A 22,170-nucleotide genomic window follows, 5' to 3' on the forward strand; every position below is an offset into this window, starting at 1 on the left:
ACTCCTTGGTTAGCACTTGGGCCCAAAGCAGTCTGAAGTGGAAGCCCACCTCAGAATTTTCTTGTTCTTTTTTTTTTTTTTTTGAGACAGTCTCTGTCACCCAGGCTGGAGTACAGTGGCGCAATTTCAGCTCACTACAACCTCCACCTCCTGGGTTCAAGCGATTCTCCTGCCTCAGCCTCCCGAGTAGCTGGAATTACAGGCATGTGCCACCACACCTGCCTGTTTTTGTATTTTTAGTAGAAATGGGGTTTCACCACATTGGCCAGGCTGGTCTCGAACTCCTGAGCTCAAGTGATCTACCCGCCTCAGCCTCCCAAAGTGCTGGGATTACCAGCGTGTGAGCTGCCACTCCCGGCCTGTCTTGTTCCATTTTGAAGTGGAAATGAAGTGGTGAAAGTGCAGCTTTCCTGCACATAACAACGTTTGTAAGTGGAGAAGTCAGTTGTCACTTGAGAAACTCTGTATTCAATATTTCTGGAACAAATTCTATTTAGAAAAATTCAGATTGCATTGAAAGAGACATAATTGAGTTTCACCATTAAAATATTTTTGGCTTCTAAAATTCTACATTGGAGACATTTGAAATTAGAACATTTTTTATTGATATTTTCAATACTAACAGTTTCTCTGAAACAATTTCCCAAAAGCCAGGTTCAACAGTTTATTAACAATCTTATAACTAGTATGTTTAAAAACCAAGAGAAGTTCCCTTCAAGATTACTTGGGTGCAAGGCAAGATCAGAGTGAAGATGAAGCCGAATTCAAACTTTTTCCAACCAGACTAGCTTATTTCAAAATAGAAGTTAGAATTATAGTACAAAATTGTACCTTTTGTTTGTTTTTTAAAAACTCATTTAACACCAGCTCTCACTGAAAACTTTCCCTACTAGAATGGGGTCTGAACACTCAACTAAAGTGAGCCACAGCCTCTTTGGCTAGAACGACTAAGGTTTCTCTTAAAGGGTGCACCAGGCTGGTCCTGCTTGCTCCAGAAGTCTCCTGTGGAAGAGCCGTGTGAGTATTAGAGTGGGAACTGAACAGTGATCAGGTGACCGCTGCAGGACTGCCCCTAGCGGGACTCTCCGTGTGTCTTGCTGCTTTCTTGGCCTTCAGTGTTTGGATACTGAGAAAGATCTAGGGTCAAACCTCGGCTGAACATGCAGTCATCGTACTAAAAGGGAGAGAAGACAGTTAAAAGTTCCCCTAATTAGGGAAAGAGTATTATTAAAGTAAAATAAGAGCCATTAGTGAGTCTAGAATTGCATTCAAAAGGAATCTTCTTCAACCTAATAAGATATCTGCATTTATATCAGTTGTGGGTTTTTTTGGTATTATCTGGTATGAGAATTTCCATTACCATTACTCATGCATTATATTTCTAGGTGGTCCCCTAACATTCTGTAGGCACAGGAAGGTAAATTTTTATCTTTGCTTAAAGGAAAATTCAGGAAGTCAATCCTAACTGTCCAAAACCAAATGACCTGAACTAGTGGCTCTACTCCATGAGTTCAGGTTAGTATTTTCAATGGCTTGAGAAAGGTGTGTTCACATTTTAGAAGTTACTGTACAACTTGGAACTTCTAATGTATTTCTTTGTTTTGTCCTCTGATACTTTTGGAGGATACATGGTTCCTTGCTCTACCACAGTGCATTTGTTTTTGCTTAAAACACTGAAACACTACAGAAATAAGTATAATGTTAACTTCGTGTAAATTAACATGGACTATTATTTCACAAAACAAAACTATCCTACTTACTGTTCTGCAATTTTCCATTTGCTTTTTTCACTTAAAATATATCTTCAATCTCTATGTATTGTCTAGGAAAACACCAGTAGTTACTTTTAATCTTATTTGATTAAAAAATCATTTCAGCCTTAGACTCCATTTGGAAGTTTTAATTATAAAAGGAAAGTCCGGTGGCTGTCAGGGTACTAAGGGAAGTTGGCAGTGGGTACACTCCTCTCCCCTCTAATTGTCTTTACCTCAGGATAGATGCCGATCAGTGCATCGGCTCTGGAATAGAACTCTTCTTTTAGGGAGATGACTATCATCTGAAACTGGTCTTGAGTTTGCTCTTTGATGTAACTTGACACCTGGAAGAAATAAAAACACACATTTCACTAGGAAGGAAAGGCCTTGTCTGGGCTCTGGGGACAGTAATTCTGCATGCCTCTGAGTCTGGTCAGTTAAGATGACAAGGACTTATCCACCTTTCCAATAATTCAATAAATCCTCAACAACTGCAGAAATGGAAACAGATTCTAAAATGAGATAAACTTCTTTAAACCTATGATGTAAAACTTTAAGAACACTTTAAAGAATAAAGCTCCAACTTAAGATACTGTGATGTGAATAGGCAATCAGCCTTTATAACAAGAAAAAAAACTACCACTCAAAGTATTTTTTGAGGGTGAAAAAGGGCTGGTATTTAAACTCATAACCTCCAGGCCGGGCGCAGTGGCTCACAACTGTAATCCCAGCACTTTGGGAGGCTGAGGCAGGCAGATCACCGGAGGTCAGGAGTTCAAAACCAGCCTAAGTTACAAAAAAATTAGGCAGGCATCGTGGCAGGTGCCTGTAATCCCAGCTACTCGGGAGGTTGAGGCAGGAAAATCGCTTGAACCCGGGAGGTGGAGGTTGCAGTGAGCCGATTGCCACTGCACTCCAGGCTGGGCGACAGAGTGAGAGACTCCCATCTAACAACAACAACAGCAAAAATCCAAAATAATTTCCATCTTCCTATTTTGCCAACTCAAAGCCTGAAAGGAAAAACAGGGCAATTATGTATGTATTCGTAATCCATAATCAAGTCATTTGGTTAGAGGTGAACTCTGGTTCCCTAAGGAAGCTCAATTCCAAGGAAATGAGATGTGCAAAGTGGACTCAATAGAGATGAGTCTTGGTGAACAAACCACTCAGAACTAGGACAGTGATAAATCCCAAGAAGAGAAAAACTACCAACAGTCTAACAAAGGTAATGCCAACTCCTGGGATTTCTCTGAGGGCCTAGAATGGGTCTTCTCTATGTGCACCAAAGATCCTGTGGACACAAGCTCTGGAAGTAGGAATGGCAGCTTCCATTGAGGAATGAGTGGCCATGTTTTACGTGAGAAAGGAAAGAAACTGCTCTAAGAGGCTGAATTCACAGAAGGAACTTCCAGCATTAGAGGCAATGGTAGTAGCCACTATGACAGGGCTGAAAAAAGGTCTTGGGCCCATAATAGGAAAAGAAGGGGAGATAGGATGCGAAGATGCAGGGCATGCGTTTTTCCTGGAGAGTTACCTGTTGGGCACCCTGATCACAAGAGGGAGTGGAGGGTGCTTCATAGTTCTTCATACTACATAACTGCTCGTACTCAATTCAGCAACGGAGTGTCAGAAAGATACATCTCAAAAGGGATAATGCAATTAAGAGGTTTTAATACACAGGATGGGTACTAATAGGAGTCTTAAGTAAGACCTAGTACCTGGAGATGCCACCAATGCAAACATCTAATTCTTCCTCAAACAAATACCTTCAATGCAGCCAAGAAAAAGATAGCCACCAGGATTTCCCCTTACAGAATGTGGGATATAAAGTGCCAAAATTATCCTCCTAAGGGGAGATTTCTCCCAAATGAGTCAGCCACGGAGTCCAGTCATTTGATGCACACTGGCTGGCATTCAAGAGACAACTCAAGATGTTCTTCTGTTCCTATGTTTCCTTTACCCAGCTACCATGAAGTTTCTGGCAGAGACTTTTTGGGGGTATGGAGTTGATGTGATACTCTTGTGTATCCTGTGCCATGTTAAAAATGCAGGGCCTTCAAGAGATTTTCTCAGATGAATACAATTTGAGAAATGCTCAAAGACTACATTCATGCCATCAGAAGGTACCTCAGGTTGCAGCTACCCAGGCAATTCATGTGAGACTCAACAGAGTAAGAAATCAAGGAGGTCAGCTTCGGAGGTGCAGAACCTACTGGGCGGCACCCCGAGACTGAAAACATCTCTCAGCCATGGGCTCCTTAACATCACTCACAAGACTAGGTTATAAACCAGAATGCCAATGTATTTATTTATTTTTTAAATTTCTTTATAATAGAGACAAGGTCTCACTATGTTGCTCAGGCTGGTCTCGAACTCCTGAGCTCAAGTGATCCTCCCACCTCGGCCTCTCAAAGTGTTGGAATTACAGGCATGAGCCATCGCACCTGGCCCAGAATGCCAATTTATAAATAAATGATGAGAAATACATCTCTCAGCATGACCAGAGCAGCCACCCTGTAAGCAGCTGTTAATGCAAAGCCTGGTCATTTCTAGAAGATGGATGGGCCTGGAATCAGAACCAGGAGAACCTAATTCACCCATCTCCAAGAATGCATGGCCCCAGTAGCAGAACCATGATACTGGGAACTCTGCAGGCCGGTGCTACCCTTCCCCTGGGCAGTGTCGGGCACTGCCAGGATTTGCCTCCATCCTTTGTTCATGTTCCATAGCAGACCCCACTCTCATGTCCAAAATTCAATCTAGTCACCGTCAAGATGTGTGGGCTCTGAGTATCTACCCACTGATCCTTGAGTACTGACTAAAATTTACCTCTTAAGTGTGAAACTGTTCCTTAGTTCTCTCATTCTCTCAAGGACTGAAAACAGGATCGTGCTCAAGTACAGTAAATTATTGGATACATTTTGATAGAACTGGGAAGTAGGGCTGGCGTGGTGGCTGACGCCTGTAATCCCAGCACTTTGGGATGTTGAAGCGGGTAGATCTCTTGAGCCCAAGAGTTTGAGATCAGCCTTGGCAACATGGTGAAACCCCATCTCTACCAAAAACACAAAAATTAGCCAGTCTCATAACCTGGTCTCAAATAAATAGATTAAAATTTTTTAAAAAACTGGGAAAGTAGGATTTTAAACTTTAATTCTCTTGGAATTTATTTACAGATGGTACTCTTGGGCCTGTTATTAGGGGGTCTCTAATTCCCAATATCTAGATTTGGTGAGAAACCTGTTATGCCAGCAGTAACATTGTTGATCAAGTACAGTGATCCTCATTTGACCCCCATGTTGATTTCTCATCAACTCTGGAAGGTCCTCTAAGCCTTGAATGAAAACTACCCTGAATCAACTTGTTTTAGATATTTAGCTTAGATTTCAAAAGGACTGATTTTTTTTTCTTCCTGGAGTACAGCGGCATGGTCTCGGCTCACTGCAATCTCTGTCTCTCAGGCTCAGGTGATCCTTCCACCTCAGCCTCTTGAGTAGCTGGGACCACAGATGTGTGCCACCATGCTCAGATAATTTTTTTTTTTTAATTTTTTGTAGGGACAAGTTCTCCTTATGTTGCCCAGGTTGGTCTCAGACTCTTGGACTCAAGCAGTCCACCCGCCTTGGCCTCCCAAAGTCTCTGTCGCTCAGGCTGGAGTGCAGTGGCACAAACTCAGCTCACTGGAAACTCCACCTCCTGTGTTCAGGCAATTGTCATGCCTCAGCCTCCCAAGTAGCTGGGATTACAGGCACCCACCACCACGCCTAGCTAATTTTTGTATTTTTAGTAGAGACGAGGTTTCACCATGTTGACCAGGCTGGTCTCGAACTCCCGACCTAAAGTGATCCACCTGCCTCAGCCTCCCAAAGTGCTGGGATTACAGGCCTGAGCCACGGGTGCCTGGCCAAGGACTGATTTTTTTTTTTTTTTTTTTTTTGAGACAGAGTCTCACTCTGTCGCTTAGGCTGGAGTGCAGTGGCACGATCTTGGCTCACTGCAACTTTGCCTCCCGGGTTCAAGTGATTCTCCTGCCTCAGCCTCCCGAGTAGCTGGGATTACAGGCGCCCGCCACCACACCCGGCTAATTTTTGTATTTTTAGTAGAGACAGGGATTCACCACGTTGGTCAGGCTGGTCTCAAACTCCTGACCTCGTGATCTGCCTGCCTTGGCCTCCCAAAGTGCTGGGATTACAGGCGTGAGCCACCGCGCCTAGCCCAAGGACTGATTTTTAATGAGCATTTTCCATTGCTTGCCTCACATGATCCTTGAATTGTAGACAATCTATTGAAAATGAAAAGCAGAAACTTACTTTGCCTATGTTAGTATTGTCTAGGGCTGCATCCACTTCATCTAAAACAAAGAATGGGGCAGGACGAAAACTAGAAAAAAATTACAATCAAGTAAGTTACAGTTTTCTATTTGTTTTACAAAAGACTTGGAGGAAAAGATTAACAGTATTCAGAATAAATAAAACACATTCTTTTGGATATTTCTAAGTAATCGGTGACCTCTGTTACTAAATCCAGTGCTCAGTTACCAGTCCACATGTATGTGACCTATGCAAGGAGTATTTGGGATTGGTCACTCCCTCCTCCTTGAAATACTGCTTTGTGACTTGTAGGGGGACACAGTCTACTTCCCCTCAGCCCCTGCTTTTTCTGAGTCTGCTGAGAACTCTTCATCTCTCCAACTTTGGATGGCTGCAGTGCCCTCAGGGCTCTGTGCTTATCTAATCAACTCCCTTGGTGATTAAATCTGGCCTCAGGGTTTTAAATACCACCCAAATACTGATGGCTCCCGCCCTCTTACCAATAATTCTAACCTGTCTCCTGAATTCTAACCTCAAATGTCCAACTGCTTTCTCTACAATTCCATGTGGGTGTCTAATACATTATCTCAAACTCATCTCAAAGCAAACTTCTCCCCTGCCCTGCAAACCTGTTCCCTCCTGTGGTCTTCTCCATCGCAGTTAGTGGCAGCTCTTATTACTCTAGTTGATTACGTCAAAACCCACAGAGCCATCCCCTTCATATCTCTTCCTTCACACCCATACCTGTCAGCAAATTCTGTCTGCACAACCAAATCCTCTCACCTTGGCCCAGTCATCATCTCCGTCTTTCACCTTGATCGTGACCAGTCTCCTAGCCCTGTGCCTGCCACTGCTGCATACAGTCTATTCTCCATCCATGCTAGGCTCACTCTGGCCTCGGGGCCTTTTGCACTTGCTATTGCTGATGTCTAAGAACATTCTTCCCTTAGCTGTCCACATGACCTGCTCCATTTATTCCTTCAAATTTTTGCTCAAATGTTACCTTCTCAAATAGACCTTCCCAGATGACTCTTTTAATATTGCTAACCACTTCCCTGCCACTCACCATCTCCATTCCCTGCTTTTTTTCTCTACAGAACTTGTTACTTTCTAATATTCTCTATACTGGATAATTAGTTTACTAATTTACCTTATTTATTATCTGCCTTCCCCAACTAAAATGAAGTATCTTTGAGGCAGGCATTTTGTTTTGTTCACAGCTGTCTCCCCAGTGCCTGCAACAGCACCTGATACACAGTAACTAGTAAATATCGGTTGACTAAATGGATGTGGGTGCCACCTGTCTGATTCTGCTCAGATGACTTGTTCAAAGCAGGCCTCCAGCTTTTATGGTTTTCTCTTTTCCCTTCCTGTGGCAGCCTATTCCTTTTCCTTCCAGAGACCAGTAAAAAGTTTTCAAACTCTTGTCAAATGTTTTTGTTCCTGGTCATGGAAATAGAGAAGCAGCAGTATCTATATTTTACTAATTGTATTATGCGTATATTTTCTGAGACAGAGTTTTGTTCTTTCACCTAGGCTAGCGTGCAGTGGCGTCATCACGGTTTATTGCAGCCTCGAACTCCTGGGCTCCAGCAATCCTCCCACCTCAGCCTCTGGGTAGCTGGGCCTACAGACATGTATCACCACATCTGGCTAACTTTTTTCTATTTTCTGTAGACACGGGGTCTCACTATGTTGCCCAGGTTCAGCATCTGTACTTTAGATCTTCATCTAATGTTCTGAATGCTGAAAGAGGTTAATTGCCTTAATTGTACATAACTTTTTGTTTCTTGATTTGTTTTACAAAGAAACAGTTCCAGTTCCACCACCATCAGTGGAAATAAGGAGATTAAATACTTTTTTTTTTTTTTTTTTTTGAGACAAGAGTCTCACTGTCGCCCGGGCTGGGCGGCTGGAATGCAGTGGCGCGATCTCGGCTCACTGCAAGCTCCGCCTCCCGGGTTCACGCCATTCTCCTGCTTCAGCCTCCCGAGTAGCTGGGACTACAGGCACCCGCCACCTCACCCGGCTAATTTTTTGTAGTTTTAGTAAAGACGGGGTTTCACTGTGTTAGCCAGGATGGTCTCGATCTCCTGACCTCGTGATCCGCCCGCCTCGGCCTCCCAAAGTGCTGGGAGTACAGGCGTGAGCCACCGCGCCCGGCCTAAATACTTTTATAGAAGAAATACTTCAACATTCTTTACTAAGTAGCAGATCTCTGACTACTGACTAAGAAAATAATACACGAATTGGGATTTTTGTCAATCCTGATGTCACCTCTGGCCATTCCAAATATTTTTTCTTTTCTAACATAGAATAGTAGTAGATATTGATAATAACAGAAATTGAATAAAAATCTGTCACTAACTAGCTGGGCATGGTAGCACGTGCCTGTGGTCCTGGCTACTCAGGGGACTGAGGCAGAAGGATCACTTGACCTGGGAGTTTGAGCCTAGCCTAGGCGACATAGTGAGACTCTGTCTCCAAAAAAAAAAAAAAAAAAAACCCACTAAAAATCTAAGAATTCTGTCTTAGATTTGCTGTGTAAAGTCTAAATTGTTGTAGGCCTAAAACATAATCTGAATTGTCTGGCTGAAGAAGATAGTTTTGTATCCCATTTGCTAAATATTAATAAAGACAATAGTTAATATATCTTCTGTAGGAAGGTCCCCTTGGCTTCTGCCCTGATATGAAAACTGAATAGCTTTTGTGACCTTACCTGTGCACGGCAAACAGGAGAGCCAAGGCTGCCACACACTTTTCTCCCCCTGACAAATTGTCCATTGGCATAAACCGTTTGCCTGGGGCCACACAGTTGTAGCTAATTCCCTCCAAGTAAGGTTCTTCAGGGTTCTCTGGGCTAAGAAATGCCTGAAACACATGTTATTTATTTAGCAATATCAGAAAACCAACTGATAAAGTTCAACTTGGAGTTTAACAGCAAAATATTCTATTGGTTAGCTTTTCTTCAATTTTGATGGAAAACTACCAATGCCTATAAATAATGTATTTAGTTCTACATGTAATCACAGACAACAGGGTTGTCTGGGTAGGCAGTAGAGGGAAAACACTAACATACCCAGGGATCAGCCCTTTCCACCAGACTGCCAGTCAAACCTCAGGGGCACATGCCACACTCTTACACAGTCTTCATGCAGTTCACTCACTGATACGTTCATCAAACATGTACTGAATACCTATTATGGGCCAGGTACTGTAGATAAACAGAGATGAATCTTGTTCTCAAAGAGTTAGGCATGGTGACTCATGCCTGTAATCCCAGCACTTTGGGAGGCCAAGGCAGGCAGATCACTTGAGGTCAGGAGTTTGAGACCAGTCTGGCCAACATGGTGAAACCCTGTCTCTACAAAAAATACAAAAATTAGCCAGGCTTTTTGGTATGCATCTGTAATCCCAGCTACTTGGGAAGCTGAGACACTTGAACCCGGGAGGCGGAGGTTTCAGTGAGCCGAGATCGCACCACTGCATTCCAGCCTGGGCAACAGAGGGAGACTCTGTCTCAAAAAAAAAAAAAAAAAAAAGAAAGAAAGAAAAAAAAAAGAGTTAATGGGTTTTAGTCTTACTTTACTGAAAATAAGTTATTTTCAGTTGAAGTTCTAAATATCTGATCCAGGATCACCTTTTAGTCATTAAAGAAAACGAGAAAACAAAAGCAGAGCAGGTACATAAGTCCCGACCTACATCTTCATGTCACATTCAATTCCACAAGTATTTGCTATGGATACTGATAATGGAATGGGAGTGGTTATCATTAAAAGGGTCATATCTGAATTTGAAACCTGCCTTTAGTTATTTTCCTCTCTTTTGTTACTCTGGTCAACTCCACAGATGAACCATCTTCCCAGGATCCTCTATTATTCCACATTTACCACAGAAACCAACAGTTCTATAAAATCAAATTAATACCAGACTACAGAATTTTGGAACTAAAAGAGAATTTGGAAACCAAATGATTTAGTCCATTTATTTTTCAGATGAAGAAACAGACCCAGACAGGTTTTGACTTGTCCACACTGAACAGTGTGAAGTGAATGGGATCTACAACACAGGTCATTAGATAACCACTCTTCATGAACTGACTTTGCCCCATGAGTGAGTTGCTCAAATAATGTGGCAGCGGTTATTTCCCACCAAAAAAAAAAAAAAAGAAAAACCCACCAGTAACACAGAATTCTCACTAGTATTTGAGGATGAAAGATACATACTTGGGCGCTGTTGTTTCTGCAGAGCTTCTTGTAGATTTGATCAATTGAGATTGAGACATGCTCAAAACACTGGGTGAAAAGATCGTATCTCCTTTTTTTCACTTGTTCGAACTCTTGCCTACACATTCTGGCTTCCTTTCTGCTGGCCTCAAAAGCTAAGAGAGAATCAATGTTCTTTATTTTAGAGACCACTGAGGAGGTTCTTTTACTTAAACTGTAAAGCATAAAATATTTTTAAAATTGGTTTTGAGTTTGGATCTCTTGAGTAAAGTTACCTTCAAAATACCTAAACTATTATTAATTCCAAGAGAATAGCTCTTAGAATTCATGAGCCTCTTTTCTAGTAGGGCTAATTGCTTATTTATTTATTTAGAGATGGAGTCTTGCTCTGTTGCTCAGGCTGGAGCTCAGTGGCGTGATCTCGGCTCACTGCAACCTCCACCTCCCAGGTTCAAGCGATTCTTCTGCCTCAGCCCCCCGAGTAGCTGGGACTACATGTGTGTGCCACCACACCCAGCTAATTTTTGTATTTTTAGGAGATATGGGGTTTTACCATGTTGACCAGGCTGGTCTTGAACTCCTGACCTCAGGTGATCCGCCCACCTCAGCCTCCCAAAGTGCTGGGATTACAGGCGTGAGCCACCGCGCCCAGCCTGATAAGAGTATTTACTATGTCAGTTTTGTTGGTATGAAAAAAATACATGTGTTTTAAAATCACCAATAAACCTGGTTTTAAATTAAAGCAAAACACTTCAAAAAGGAAACAATTAATGATTCAGTATTAAAAGCACACATTAATATAAGACCACAGAGGAAAAAATCTATAACAAAAAGGGACAACAGAGGGGAGATTGTTGGCAAATATTATAGAAATCAAAACACCCATGAATATAATCTTGTTAGTGACTCCACTCAATTTTACCATCTGTGGATTCTTGAAACTTGTCTCTGACAGTCTTTAAGTTCTCCACTGCTCGTAGGTTTGGGGCTGCTGTTTTCAGTAAGATATCTTCCTGGGATGCTACTTGCTGCAATAAGAGCCTGAGGTGGGCCTCGATTTCTTGATCAGACTGTAGAGCCTATTATGGGCAAAGAACAACACTGACTGGCATAGCATGTCTTTTACATCCAGCAAGGTAGGGTGCGTGTGTGGGGCCCTTCACCATCTGGACCCCCCAGGTCCCTGTGCATCCACTCCTTCTCTCCCCAAAGCCCTCTCTGAGCCTGGAGGTGCAGTCCTGCTGCAATATTTGTAGCTTCCTGAGTCGGCAGTGCTCTTTTCTTTGAATACATTTCAGCTCATTTTTTAATCTGGCTAAAAAGCAACAATTTATACTTCACCTTCATTTATTTAAAAATATTCATAATCTACTATGTATTACACTGAGGATTCAATGATGGAAGCTATTCAGTCTTTGCCTTTAAAGACTCACAGGGAAGTCAGACATATAAACTGGATTAAAAATTTTTTGTAAGAGACAGGTCTCACTCTGTTGCTCAGGCTGGTCTCGAGCTCCTGACCTCAAGCAATCCTCCCACTTCAGCCTCCTGAGTAGCTGGGATTTAAACCAGCTTTTACAGCAAGGTGAAAAGACTTCTAATAGGGCAAGCATAGGTACTACGGGGCAGGGAGAGGGGATCCAATCCAGCTAGACAGGTTAACACTTAAACTTGACACAAGTGATGAATAGAAGAGAAAAAGTGGCCACGCCCTTCCAGAAGATTTTTTTTTGCCACAAATACAATCAGAGTACAAAAAGTAGGCCGTGTGTGGTGGCTCATGCCTGTAATCCCAGCACTTTGGAAGGCCAAAACGTATGGATCACCTGAGGTCAGAGTTCAAGACCAGCCTGACCAACACGGTGAAACCCCCATCTCTACTAAAAATACAAAAATTAGCCGGGCGTGGTGGCGGACGCCTGTAGTCCCAGCTACTCGGGAGGCCGAGGCAGGAGAATCGCTTGAACCCGGGAGGCAGAGGTTGCAGTGAGCCGAGATTGTGCCATTGCACTCCAGCCTGGGCAACAGAGCAAGACTCCGTCTCAAAAACAAAACAAAAAAAAGTCTAACAAAATATATTAACAGCATATGAACTGAAAAGATGTGGTGGATATTGCTACTCAGCATCTGTCCTCCATTTATTTTTATTTTTATTTATTTATTTATTTATTTATCATTATTATTATTATTTTTTTGAGACAGAGTCTCTCTGTCCCCAGGCTGGAGTGCAGTGGTCTCCGCCTCCCGGGTTCACACCATTCTCTTGCCTCAGCCTCCGAGTAGCTGGGACTACAGGCGCCCGCCACCGCGCCCGGCTAATTTTTTGTATTTTTTAGTAGAGACGGGGTTTCACCGTGGTCTCGATCTCCTGACCTCGTGATCCGCCCGCCTCGGCCTCCCAAAGTGCTGGGATTACAAGCGTGAGCCACTGCACCCGGCCTTATTTATTTATTTATTTATTTAGTTTGAGACGGAGTCTCGCTCTGTCGCCCAGGCTGGAGTGCAGTGGCGCAATCTCGGCTCACTGCAAGCTCCGCCTCCTGGGTTCACGCCATTCTCCTGCCTCAGCCTCTCCGAGTAGCTGGGACTACAGGCGCCCACCACCACGCCCGGCTAATTTTTTGTATTTTTAGTAGAGACGGGGTTTCACGGTGGTCTCGATCTCCTGACCTCGTGATCCGCCCGCCTCGGCCTCCCAAAGTGCTGGGATTACAAGCGTGAGCCACCGCGCCCGGCCTCCATTTTTTTTTTAATGCAGCACATGCTTTTGACCAGGTAGATCCACTTCTCCCTCCTGGACCCCATGTACTTAGACTTAGAGGCAGGGCCTGCTTGGTCTAAGGTAAAGTCCACCATCCTCCTCCCTCTAGTGACTGGTTCAGCAATGAATATGTGACCCCATTCAGGCAACTGTGATGAGGGGACAATTGCTGGGGCTTTGTAGGTAAAACCTTTCTTCAATTTTAGAACAGCATGTAAACCAAAGAGTATCTGAGACAGGTCTCAATCAATTTAGTTTATTTTACCAAGGTTAGGGACTTGCCCCAGAGAGAAGTCTGTGCCTTTCTCCAAAGATGATTTTGAGGGCTTTGATATTTAAAGGGGAAAAGCAGGCAGGAGCAAGAGGAAGTATATGGTCACATCATTGAATCCATATATCACAAGAGAAAGGAGTAGGCAGGAAACAGTCAATTATGTGTTCATCTCATGCTCAGTAAATCAGCACTTTACCATAAGATGAGAAACCATAAATGTCTCCCTATGGAGTTGCTACCTGGGGAGATACTTAATTTTTTTTTTTTTTTTTTTTGAGACGGAGTCTCGCTCTGTCACCCAGGCTGGAGTGCAGGGGCGCAATCTCGGCTCACTGCAAGCTCCGCCTCCCGGGTTCACGCCATTCTCCTGCCTCAGCCTCTCCGAGTAGCTGGGACTACAGGCGCCCGCCACCACGCCCGGCTAATTTTTTGTATTTTTTAGTAGAGACGGGGTTTCACCGTGGTCTCCATCTCCTGACCTCGTGATCCGCCCGCCTCGGCCTCCCAAAGTGCTGGGATTACAAGCGTGAGCCACCGCGCCCGGCCTAATTTTTTTTTTTTTTTTTGAGACAGAATCTCTCTCTGTCACCCTGGCTGGAGTGCAATGGCACAATCTTGGCTCACTGCAACCTCCACATCCCAGGCTCAAGCAGTTCTCCTGCCTCAGCCTCCTGAGTAGCTGGGATTACAGGCACGTGTCACTGCGCCCGGCTAATTTTTTGTGTGTTTTTAGTGGAGACAGGGTTTCGTCATGTTGGCCAGGCTGGTCTCGCACTCCTGACCTCAGGTGATCTGCCCACGTCAGCCTCCCGAAGTGCTGGGATTACAGGCGTAAGCCACCACGCCTGGCCTGATACTTAATTTTTTATATGTAGCTCTCTGCTTAGGAACAAAAGGAAAGGCAGTTTTTTGCATGACTCAGCTTTCAGCCTAATTTCTTCTTCTTGGTATAGTGAATTGGGGTCCAAGTTTTCATTTTCCTTTCACTAGCACCACTATAAAAAGACAGCTTCTTTCATCTCTGAAGGTTGTAGCTGTGTGGCTGGAAAGCCAAGAATAGCTGCGCTCATGTTGCATTCAGGAGAAAAGCAGCTTCAGAATGAAGCCAACACCCAAAGAAATGTATGGCTACAGGGATGACTGGGAAACAGAGCCAGAGCTGCTCAATTAAAGGCACTAAATTAAGTTAAATTAAAGCTGGATTCCAGGTCTGTGCTCTGCAGCTGTGAAGGGTGTGCCACACCATCACCTACAATCCTGAGAGAGGCCTGTGTCTACTAAGGGTACTGCAGTGGGATGCCAGCAGAGCAAATTTGGGATGCGGGAGTAAGTAGTTGGTTACTTTTGTTTATTGAAGGACTTCTTGAAAAGTTTAATATCCATTGTGAATCTCTTCCCTTCCCAAGAAGGGAAAAGACTTTCTCAAAAAGTAACCACAGACAATTTTCTTCTTTGGCTAGACATTTCATGATACCAGTGTTCTACACAACACAGTCAGAAATGCTGACATAAACATTTTTTTATAGTAACCAATATATTTACTGCTATTTTGTGATAACATGATACAATAAATATATATTTGGTTTTCATCCCAGTTCTAGGCACAGCATACCTAAAACCTTTGCAATTTCCTGAATGGTAGGAGTGAGAGGGGCATCTTTTATTATTCATGATAAGCCCCTTTCAGTCATACCTAATGAGCTGACTGTTGGAGGATGGGGACTATTCCAAGAGGAACCAACCAGGTGGTTGGAGGGCTGGAACCTTCAGCCCCTCTTCTCTAAGGAGGTTGGGGAGAAAGGCTGAAGATTGATTCTGGATCACCAATTGCCCATGATTTATCAATCATGTATGTAATGAAGCTCCCATAAGTATCCCTGAACAGTGGGTTGTGAAGAGCTTCCAGGTTGGTGACCACACAAGAGATGCTGGGAGGGTGACATGCCCGGAGAAGGTGTGAGAGAGGGCATGGACCCTTTCTCATACCTAGTCCTGTGCATCTCATCCATTTGGCTGTTCCATGAGTTGTAGCCTTTAAAAATGAACTGGTTAATGTAAATAAAGTATTCCCCTGAGTTCTATGAGCCATTCTAGCATATTATCAAATCTGTGGAAGGAGTTGTGAAAACTCCTGATTTACAGCCAACTGGCCATGAGTCTGGGAGGCCTGGACTTGTGATTGGCATCTGAAGAGTGGCCAGTCTTGTGGGACTGAGCCATTACCTTGTGGGATCTGATGCTAACTCCAGGTAGACAGTGTCAGAATTGAACTGAATTGTAGAACACCCACTTGGTATTCAAAGAATTAGAGAATTGCTTGGTGTGGGAGAGACCCACAATTTGTGTCAGAAGTTTCATGATTACAGTGTTTTTCTTTTGTATATTTCTTCCCAAATCATTAGGAAATCTTTAAAAAAAAACCACAAACTTAATTCTATCATCCAAAAATGATTCTGTAAGATTTATATATTCCATATTACTGTGAGTGATAAACAACAGAAAGCTTTCCATTACCTTCAAATCCTCGTTTAGAGAGCTGTAGTCTATTTCAAAGGCTTCTTCTTTTTCATAGATATCAATTGTTGCCTGGGTACTTTCTGCTTCAGTTCCCATCTGAAAAATACATGAACACATACATTTGTTGATTAAGTTTGTTGTCTTATATGGGAGTGATTCATGGCACTCCAAAAACAATTACAATAGTAACATCAAAGATCACTTATACAGATCACCTTAACAGATATATAATAATAAAAAAGTTTGAAGGATTTCGAGAATTATCAAAATGTGACACAGAGACACAGAAAAGTGAGCACGTGCTGTTGGAAAAATGGTACCAACAGACTTTCTCAGCATGGGCTTACCACAAACCTTCAATCTGTAAAACAAAAACAAAAACGAAAAACCCCTGCAATATCTGTGAAGTACAATAAAATGAGGCAGGCATATATATGGGAGGATGCGCATCGGTCATATACCAAAACTATGCCATTTTAGATAAGAGACTTCAGCATCCTCGGATTTTGATATACATGGGGGATCCTGGAACCATCCCTGTGGATATCAAGGAATGATTGTACTTCCAGTCAATCTAAAGTGTCTTGTATAATCCAAATGTGGTGAAAAAGAAAGAAAAAAAAGGCCAACAGGGAAATGTTAGTGAGCCTTGGTTTTATCCTGTGATTTCTTTGGTGTCCATTCTTGCCTCCTCCTGTTCCCTCACCACCTGGAGATACTCAGTAGGGCACGTTTCTTCTGAGAAGGACCTCAATACAATTGCTGGAGAAGGTGCAGAGCAAGAACTACCCCCACACATGATGTAAAATGTTATGAGAGTGCAGGGAGCCGCCCATGCGGCAGATGATCTGCATACTGCCTGTGGCTCATTGTGCAAAAACATTCTTAACTCCAACAACTTTAATTCTCCGATTTCTCTTGGGTATCTAATATGTAGGTAAGAAACATGGGTTCATCCCGTGGCCCTAGTCCTCTGAGATGACAGTCATTTTGCCCTTTTTCCCTCCTAGGAGATGTCTTCACCACCCCTAAAGGGGCTACAGAACAAGAGAAAGAATAAGCAAAGGGCAATGCATTAAGTTCCACACAACGGCACATATTTTACAGTCATTTGCTAGAATACCTCCACTTCAATGATGTCATCCAGTGACCCCAACAAAAGGATTATCTCAATGTCTTGTACTTTGCAATTAAGCAGCAAGTTATGCTTCTCTAATCGTTTCTGTTCCAGAGAAGTTTGAATAATTACAACTTCTTTTTGCAACTTCCCCACTTCCCTGTAATTACACAGATATGAAAAAGTAATTTTACTCATTATGTAACACTGCACCAAGGAAGAAAAATGTATGCTATAAACTTATATGAAAAAAAGATTATTTATTCCTGTGAGTGCTGTAAGTTCTAGAATCCTCTCATTGATGCTTGTAATTTAATTGTTAACACTCCTGAGAAAAGTCATGAATATACTCAGTTAATCTAAGGGAGCATTTTCCACTAATAAATGTTACTGATTTAATCAAGGTTACCAAAAACAGTGCTTTCCTAGTTACTTTATTTTTAAATCTGTATAGTTTTTCAAGCTGCAATTCTCACTCAAATATAAGCTCTACATTTTAGACCTCAAACCAAGTTAAATCGTCTCTTAGCAAAAGAAATCCCTTGCCAGGTAAGTCACATACACTCAATAATCTGGTTTCCTTGCTACCACCACCACTAATGTAGTTAATGCCTTCTATCTGAAAATGAGGGCTTGGGTTTTACTAATCGAAATGATGTGAGATTTTTAAAAGAACCTGGAATGAGGACCAAAAGAAAATGGGGAAAAAAAAAAAAAAAAAAAAAAGAAAGAAGAAAGTAAGAACTATGTGTTTTTCAAGAATATGAAGGGAAAAAGAAAGTATTCTGTTTGGGCTGAGTGTGGTGGCTCACGCCTGTAATCCAGCATTTTGGAAGGCCAAGGGAAGAGGATCATTTAAGCCCAGAAGTTTGAGACCAACATAATGAGACCTCATCTCTTAAAAAAAAAAAAAAAATGGAACAATGTGTTCTATTTACACAAAATACAAGAGTTTTAAAAAAGCAAGAGTAAACGGACTTTAATTCCACTCCAAAATCTTAGACAAAGAACTTCCTGGCTGTATCTTGAAACACTGAAGGTCTTCGAAAAGTGAGAAAAACTGTGAAACGCCAAAAGGCTGAGCAAAACAGAGAATTAATTTTGTCTAATCACTCATGGTTATGTAAATCACGATGCATGACAGGAAAGCAGGTGTCATTTTGGTACAGGCCAGTCAATTCAACTTGTCGTTGCCATCATCATGGCAAACACACAAGCTAATCTTGTGCCAGGTACTTTTTTTTTTTTTTGAGACAGTTTCACTCTTGTTGCCCAGGCTGGAGTGCAATGGCACTCTAAGTGCATATGAATATTAACATATGTAATACTTACAACGATTCTGTGAGGTAGGCACTATTACTATCTCCATTACTGATGAGGAAATTAAGGTATCATATGTAAACAGCAGAGCTGGGATATGAAACCAGAAATTGTGGCTCCAAATTCTATCTCCTTACCCTCTATGCTATCTTGCACAGACTAGAGGGACTCTCTGTACAACAGGAAGACACCAATGTCAAGGTAGAATTAGGGTAAGGGACTCTATACAGGTTCATGTTTTCATCTAACAAAAAGAACTATTTGCTCTAGGCCAGGAGCAGTGGCTCACGCCTGTAATCCCATCACTTTGGGAGGCTGAGGCGAGCAGATCACTTAAGGTCAGGAGTTCGAGACCAGCCTGGCCAACATGGTAAAGCCCTGTCTCTACTAAAAGAGAAACACACACACACACACACACACACACACACACACACACACACACACACACACACACACACTAGCTGGGCATGGTGGTGTGCTCCTGTAGTCCCAGCTACTTGGGAGACTAAGGCAGGAGAACCATTTGAACCCGGGAAACAAAGGTTGTAGTAAGCTGAGTCCAGCCTGGGCAACAAAGGGAGACTCCGTCTGAAGAAAAAACAAAACACTATTTGCTCTAAACAACCAACCACTTCTCCTGGTTGAGAATATTTGAAAAAAATTAGAATGTTTGAAAGGTGTGATGTGAGACCAAGAGCAACAAAAGGGCACATATTCAAATGCAACTCATTTCGTACATTTCAGATAGTTGGTGTCCATCTTTAAAACTCTGACTAGGTCTTTCAAACTGATGAAGTCTTAATTACCTATCAACAGCCAGAAACTTCTTCCGTTCTTCTTCAATTTGAGTTTGAACTTTCTCGGCATTGGAGTTCTGAGTGACACGTATGTCCTTAAGTTGCTGCTGCTTTGCCATGAGTTCATTCACTGTCTGCAGACAGTTTTCTTCAGCCTGAACAGAGAGGATCTGCATTGTAGATTTACTATCTTTTATATTAATAAGGTACTTCTATGTTCTTATCAATAACACCAAACCAGTTATCCCAAGATGAACCTTCTCACCCTATGTGCTACTTGACCCTCCATCATGGACTGTGACTCACATTCTATACTTTTTAGAAACTGGTGATCATTACCTGCCTTTATCCTTCATTTTGTTTTTGTTTTTTGTCCTTATTTTGGATTCATTCCTCAGCTCACTGACTTCTGTTCCCATTCTCCAGTGAGAGTGTTTTTGCTATCATGATCTCTAACTGGCAATTAAACATTTTCCAGACTTTTATGTTTTTGACAGCCTTGATCATTTCCTCCTTCCTGAAACTCTGGGGCTTCTGTGATACCACCTCTTCTGGCTCTCCTCATAAGCTAAGTGACCACCTTCCAGATCCCATCGCTGCTCCACTGCTCTTCACTGCCTACCTCCCTGCTAGGGGAGTTTCAGTTTACTCCCATAAACCAGCAACTCCCAAATCTGTATCTTCAGCCTAGACTTCTCCCACTATCTACTCTTTAGCAGCCTGCTGGAAATTGCCATCTAGACATTACATAGGCAACTCAAGCTCCACAGGTCCAGAATTTTCTCTCCTTAACCTGCTGCTCCCATTCACCAATCACCCAAGTTAGAACTAAGGAGTCATCTGTGACACCCCCTTGCCCTTCCTCCCATGTTGACATCCAGTAATTCATAAAGCTCTGCTGATTTTACTTTAAGTATTTCTTAAATCTGTCCCCAACCCCTTCACTAACAGGACCCTTCAGGAGCTCACAAAAGGTTTACTACATGAAGGAAGTCATAATTTCAATGAAGAGGCACTTCAGCTACCCATTATTAATTACCTTCTTTAGGTGATCAATATCTTCACTACCTTTCTGGATAGTTTCTTTTAATGTGTTGATCTTATTCAGTTTCTTCTTAAGGTGATTGCGACTATACTCAAGTTGAACATTAAGCCGAGTTTTTTGTTTTTCAAATTCTAATCTAGTATAATAAAGTCAAGCATTACAAGTGTAAACAGAAAACTTTGATTCCTTCTTAACTTTTTCTTATGGGAAATTTCAAACAAATATAAAAGTAAAAGGAATACTATAATGAACCCCCAAGTAGCTGTCACCCAACTTAATAATTATCAATTCATGGTCATTCTTGTTTCATCTATAACTCCACTAATTGCCCCTCTCACCACTGGCTTATTTGAAGCAAGTTCTAGACGTGATGTAATTTCACCTGTAAGTATTTTTGTATGTATCTCTAGAAGTGAAATGACTTTTAACTCATAGCCATAAAGTATTATGGCTAAAATACAATTCATTAATATCAAATTGCTGTCATTGCCAAATTTCCTTTTTAAAAATTTTCTTTTAGTCTGGGTGCAGTGGCTCATGCCCGTAATCCCAGCACTTTGGGAGGCCAAGGTGGCAGATCACTTGAGGTCAGGAGTTCGAGATCAGCCTGGCCAACATGGTGAAACCCCACCTGTACTAAAAATACAACAATTAGCCAGGCTTGGTGGCGCGTACCTGTAGTCCCAGCTACTCAGTAAGCTGAGGTGGCAAGAACTGCTTGAACCCGGGAGGCAGAGGTTGCAGTGAGTTGAGATCACACCACTGCACTCCAGCCTGGGTGACAAAGTGAGACTCCATCTCAAAAAAACAAAAGCAAAAACAAAAAAAATTCTTTAAAAAAAAAAAGAAAAATTGATTATTTGAATCAGTATCCACACATTGCATATGGATGATGTGTTGCTTAAATCTTTTATAATCTACAGATTTCCTCCCCTCTTTTTCTTTATGTGTTTATTCTTATTTAGTCTTTTCAAATAACTTTTTTTTTTTTTTTTCTGAGACGGAGTTTCGCTCTGTTGCTGAGGCTGGAATGCAGTGATGTTATCTCAGCTCACTGCAACCTCCGCCCCCTGGGTTCAAACAATTCTCCTGCCTCAGCTTTCCTAGTAGCTGGGATTACAGGTGTGTGCTACCATGCCCGACTAATTTTTGTATTTTTAATAGAGACAGGGTTTCGCCATGTTGGCCAGGCTGGTCTCGAACTCCTGACCTCAAGTGATCCACCTGCCTCTGCCTCCCAAAGTGCTGGAATTACAGGCGTAAGCCACCACGCCTGGCCCAAATAACTATTCTTATATAAACACCAAACTTGGGAACTTTCATTCCTACTTTGCCAGCTTCATAAACTCCTCATAAAGAATTCCATTGTCAACTGTAGCTCATCCTTTCCATACTCACCCTGCCCCCCCCACACACCCTGCTAACAGAATCATTTGTTCAAGAAACATTTTTAAGTACTAACAGCTATTGTGCTAGATGCTGCTAATACAAAAACAACTATAACAATTAAAACATTAAAAACTATTTAATGAGAGGTTACTATATACCCGACACTTATAAAAGTTTTTACATGAATTAACTTACAAGTTGTAAAACTCTACTAGGTCAGTAATATTATCATCTTTATTTAACAGATGAGAAGACCAAGGAACAGAGAGTTAAGCAACTTGCCCAAGGCTACCCACTTAGTGGTAGAGCCAGGGATGACACACTCAGACAGGGGGACAATGGAATCCCTGCTCTTAATCCGTGACCACACTGCCTGTAGGAGAGGTTAAGAAATTTATTTGTGCCGCAGGAGGCAGACATACAGATGATGTAGAAGTGGAACGCTTCTTCACTTGGCTTTGGGGTGTCACACTACCCTGGCTTTCCTTTCCCCCAACTAGCTGCTCTTTTAATGGTTGTTTCTCATCTCTTCAACTTGCTAACATCTTGTAGGATCTCTTTTCCTTTCTTTTTTTTTTTTTTTTTTTTTTTTGAGATGGAGTCTCGCTCTGTTACCCGGGCTGGAGTGCAGTGGCACGATCTCGGCTCACTGCAAGCTCC

General features: G+C 42.3%; 1 protein-coding gene across 1 annotated transcript; it reads right to left on the minus strand.

Annotated features, from left to right (window-relative positions):
* Positions 1-581: 581 nt before the first annotated feature.
* On the minus strand, positions 582-20,273 carry LOC116463911 (structural maintenance of chromosomes protein 1B-like). The gene is made up of 10 exons (XM_032147223.2): positions 20,116-20,273; positions 19,086-19,231; positions 16,966-17,119; positions 15,840-15,938; positions 11,213-11,369; positions 10,291-10,445; positions 8,784-8,935; positions 6,065-6,134; positions 1,988-2,098; positions 582-1,174 (listed from the first exon to the last, which is right to left on the minus strand). Exons 2-10 carry the CDS (start codon positions 19,193-19,195, stop codon positions 1,073-1,075), a joined length of 1,110 nt encoding a protein of 369 aa, XP_032003114.1. The 5' UTR covers positions 19,196-19,231; positions 20,116-20,273; the 3' UTR covers positions 582-1,072.
* Positions 20,274-22,170: the final 1,897 nt, after the last annotated feature.

Source organism: Hylobates moloch, unplaced genomic scaffold, assembly GCF_009828535.3.
Source record: "Hylobates moloch isolate HMO894 unplaced genomic scaffold, HMol_V3 SCAFFOLD_83, whole genome shotgun sequence".
Lineage (NCBI taxonomy): Eukaryota > Metazoa > Chordata > Mammalia > Primates > Hylobatidae > Hylobates > Hylobates moloch.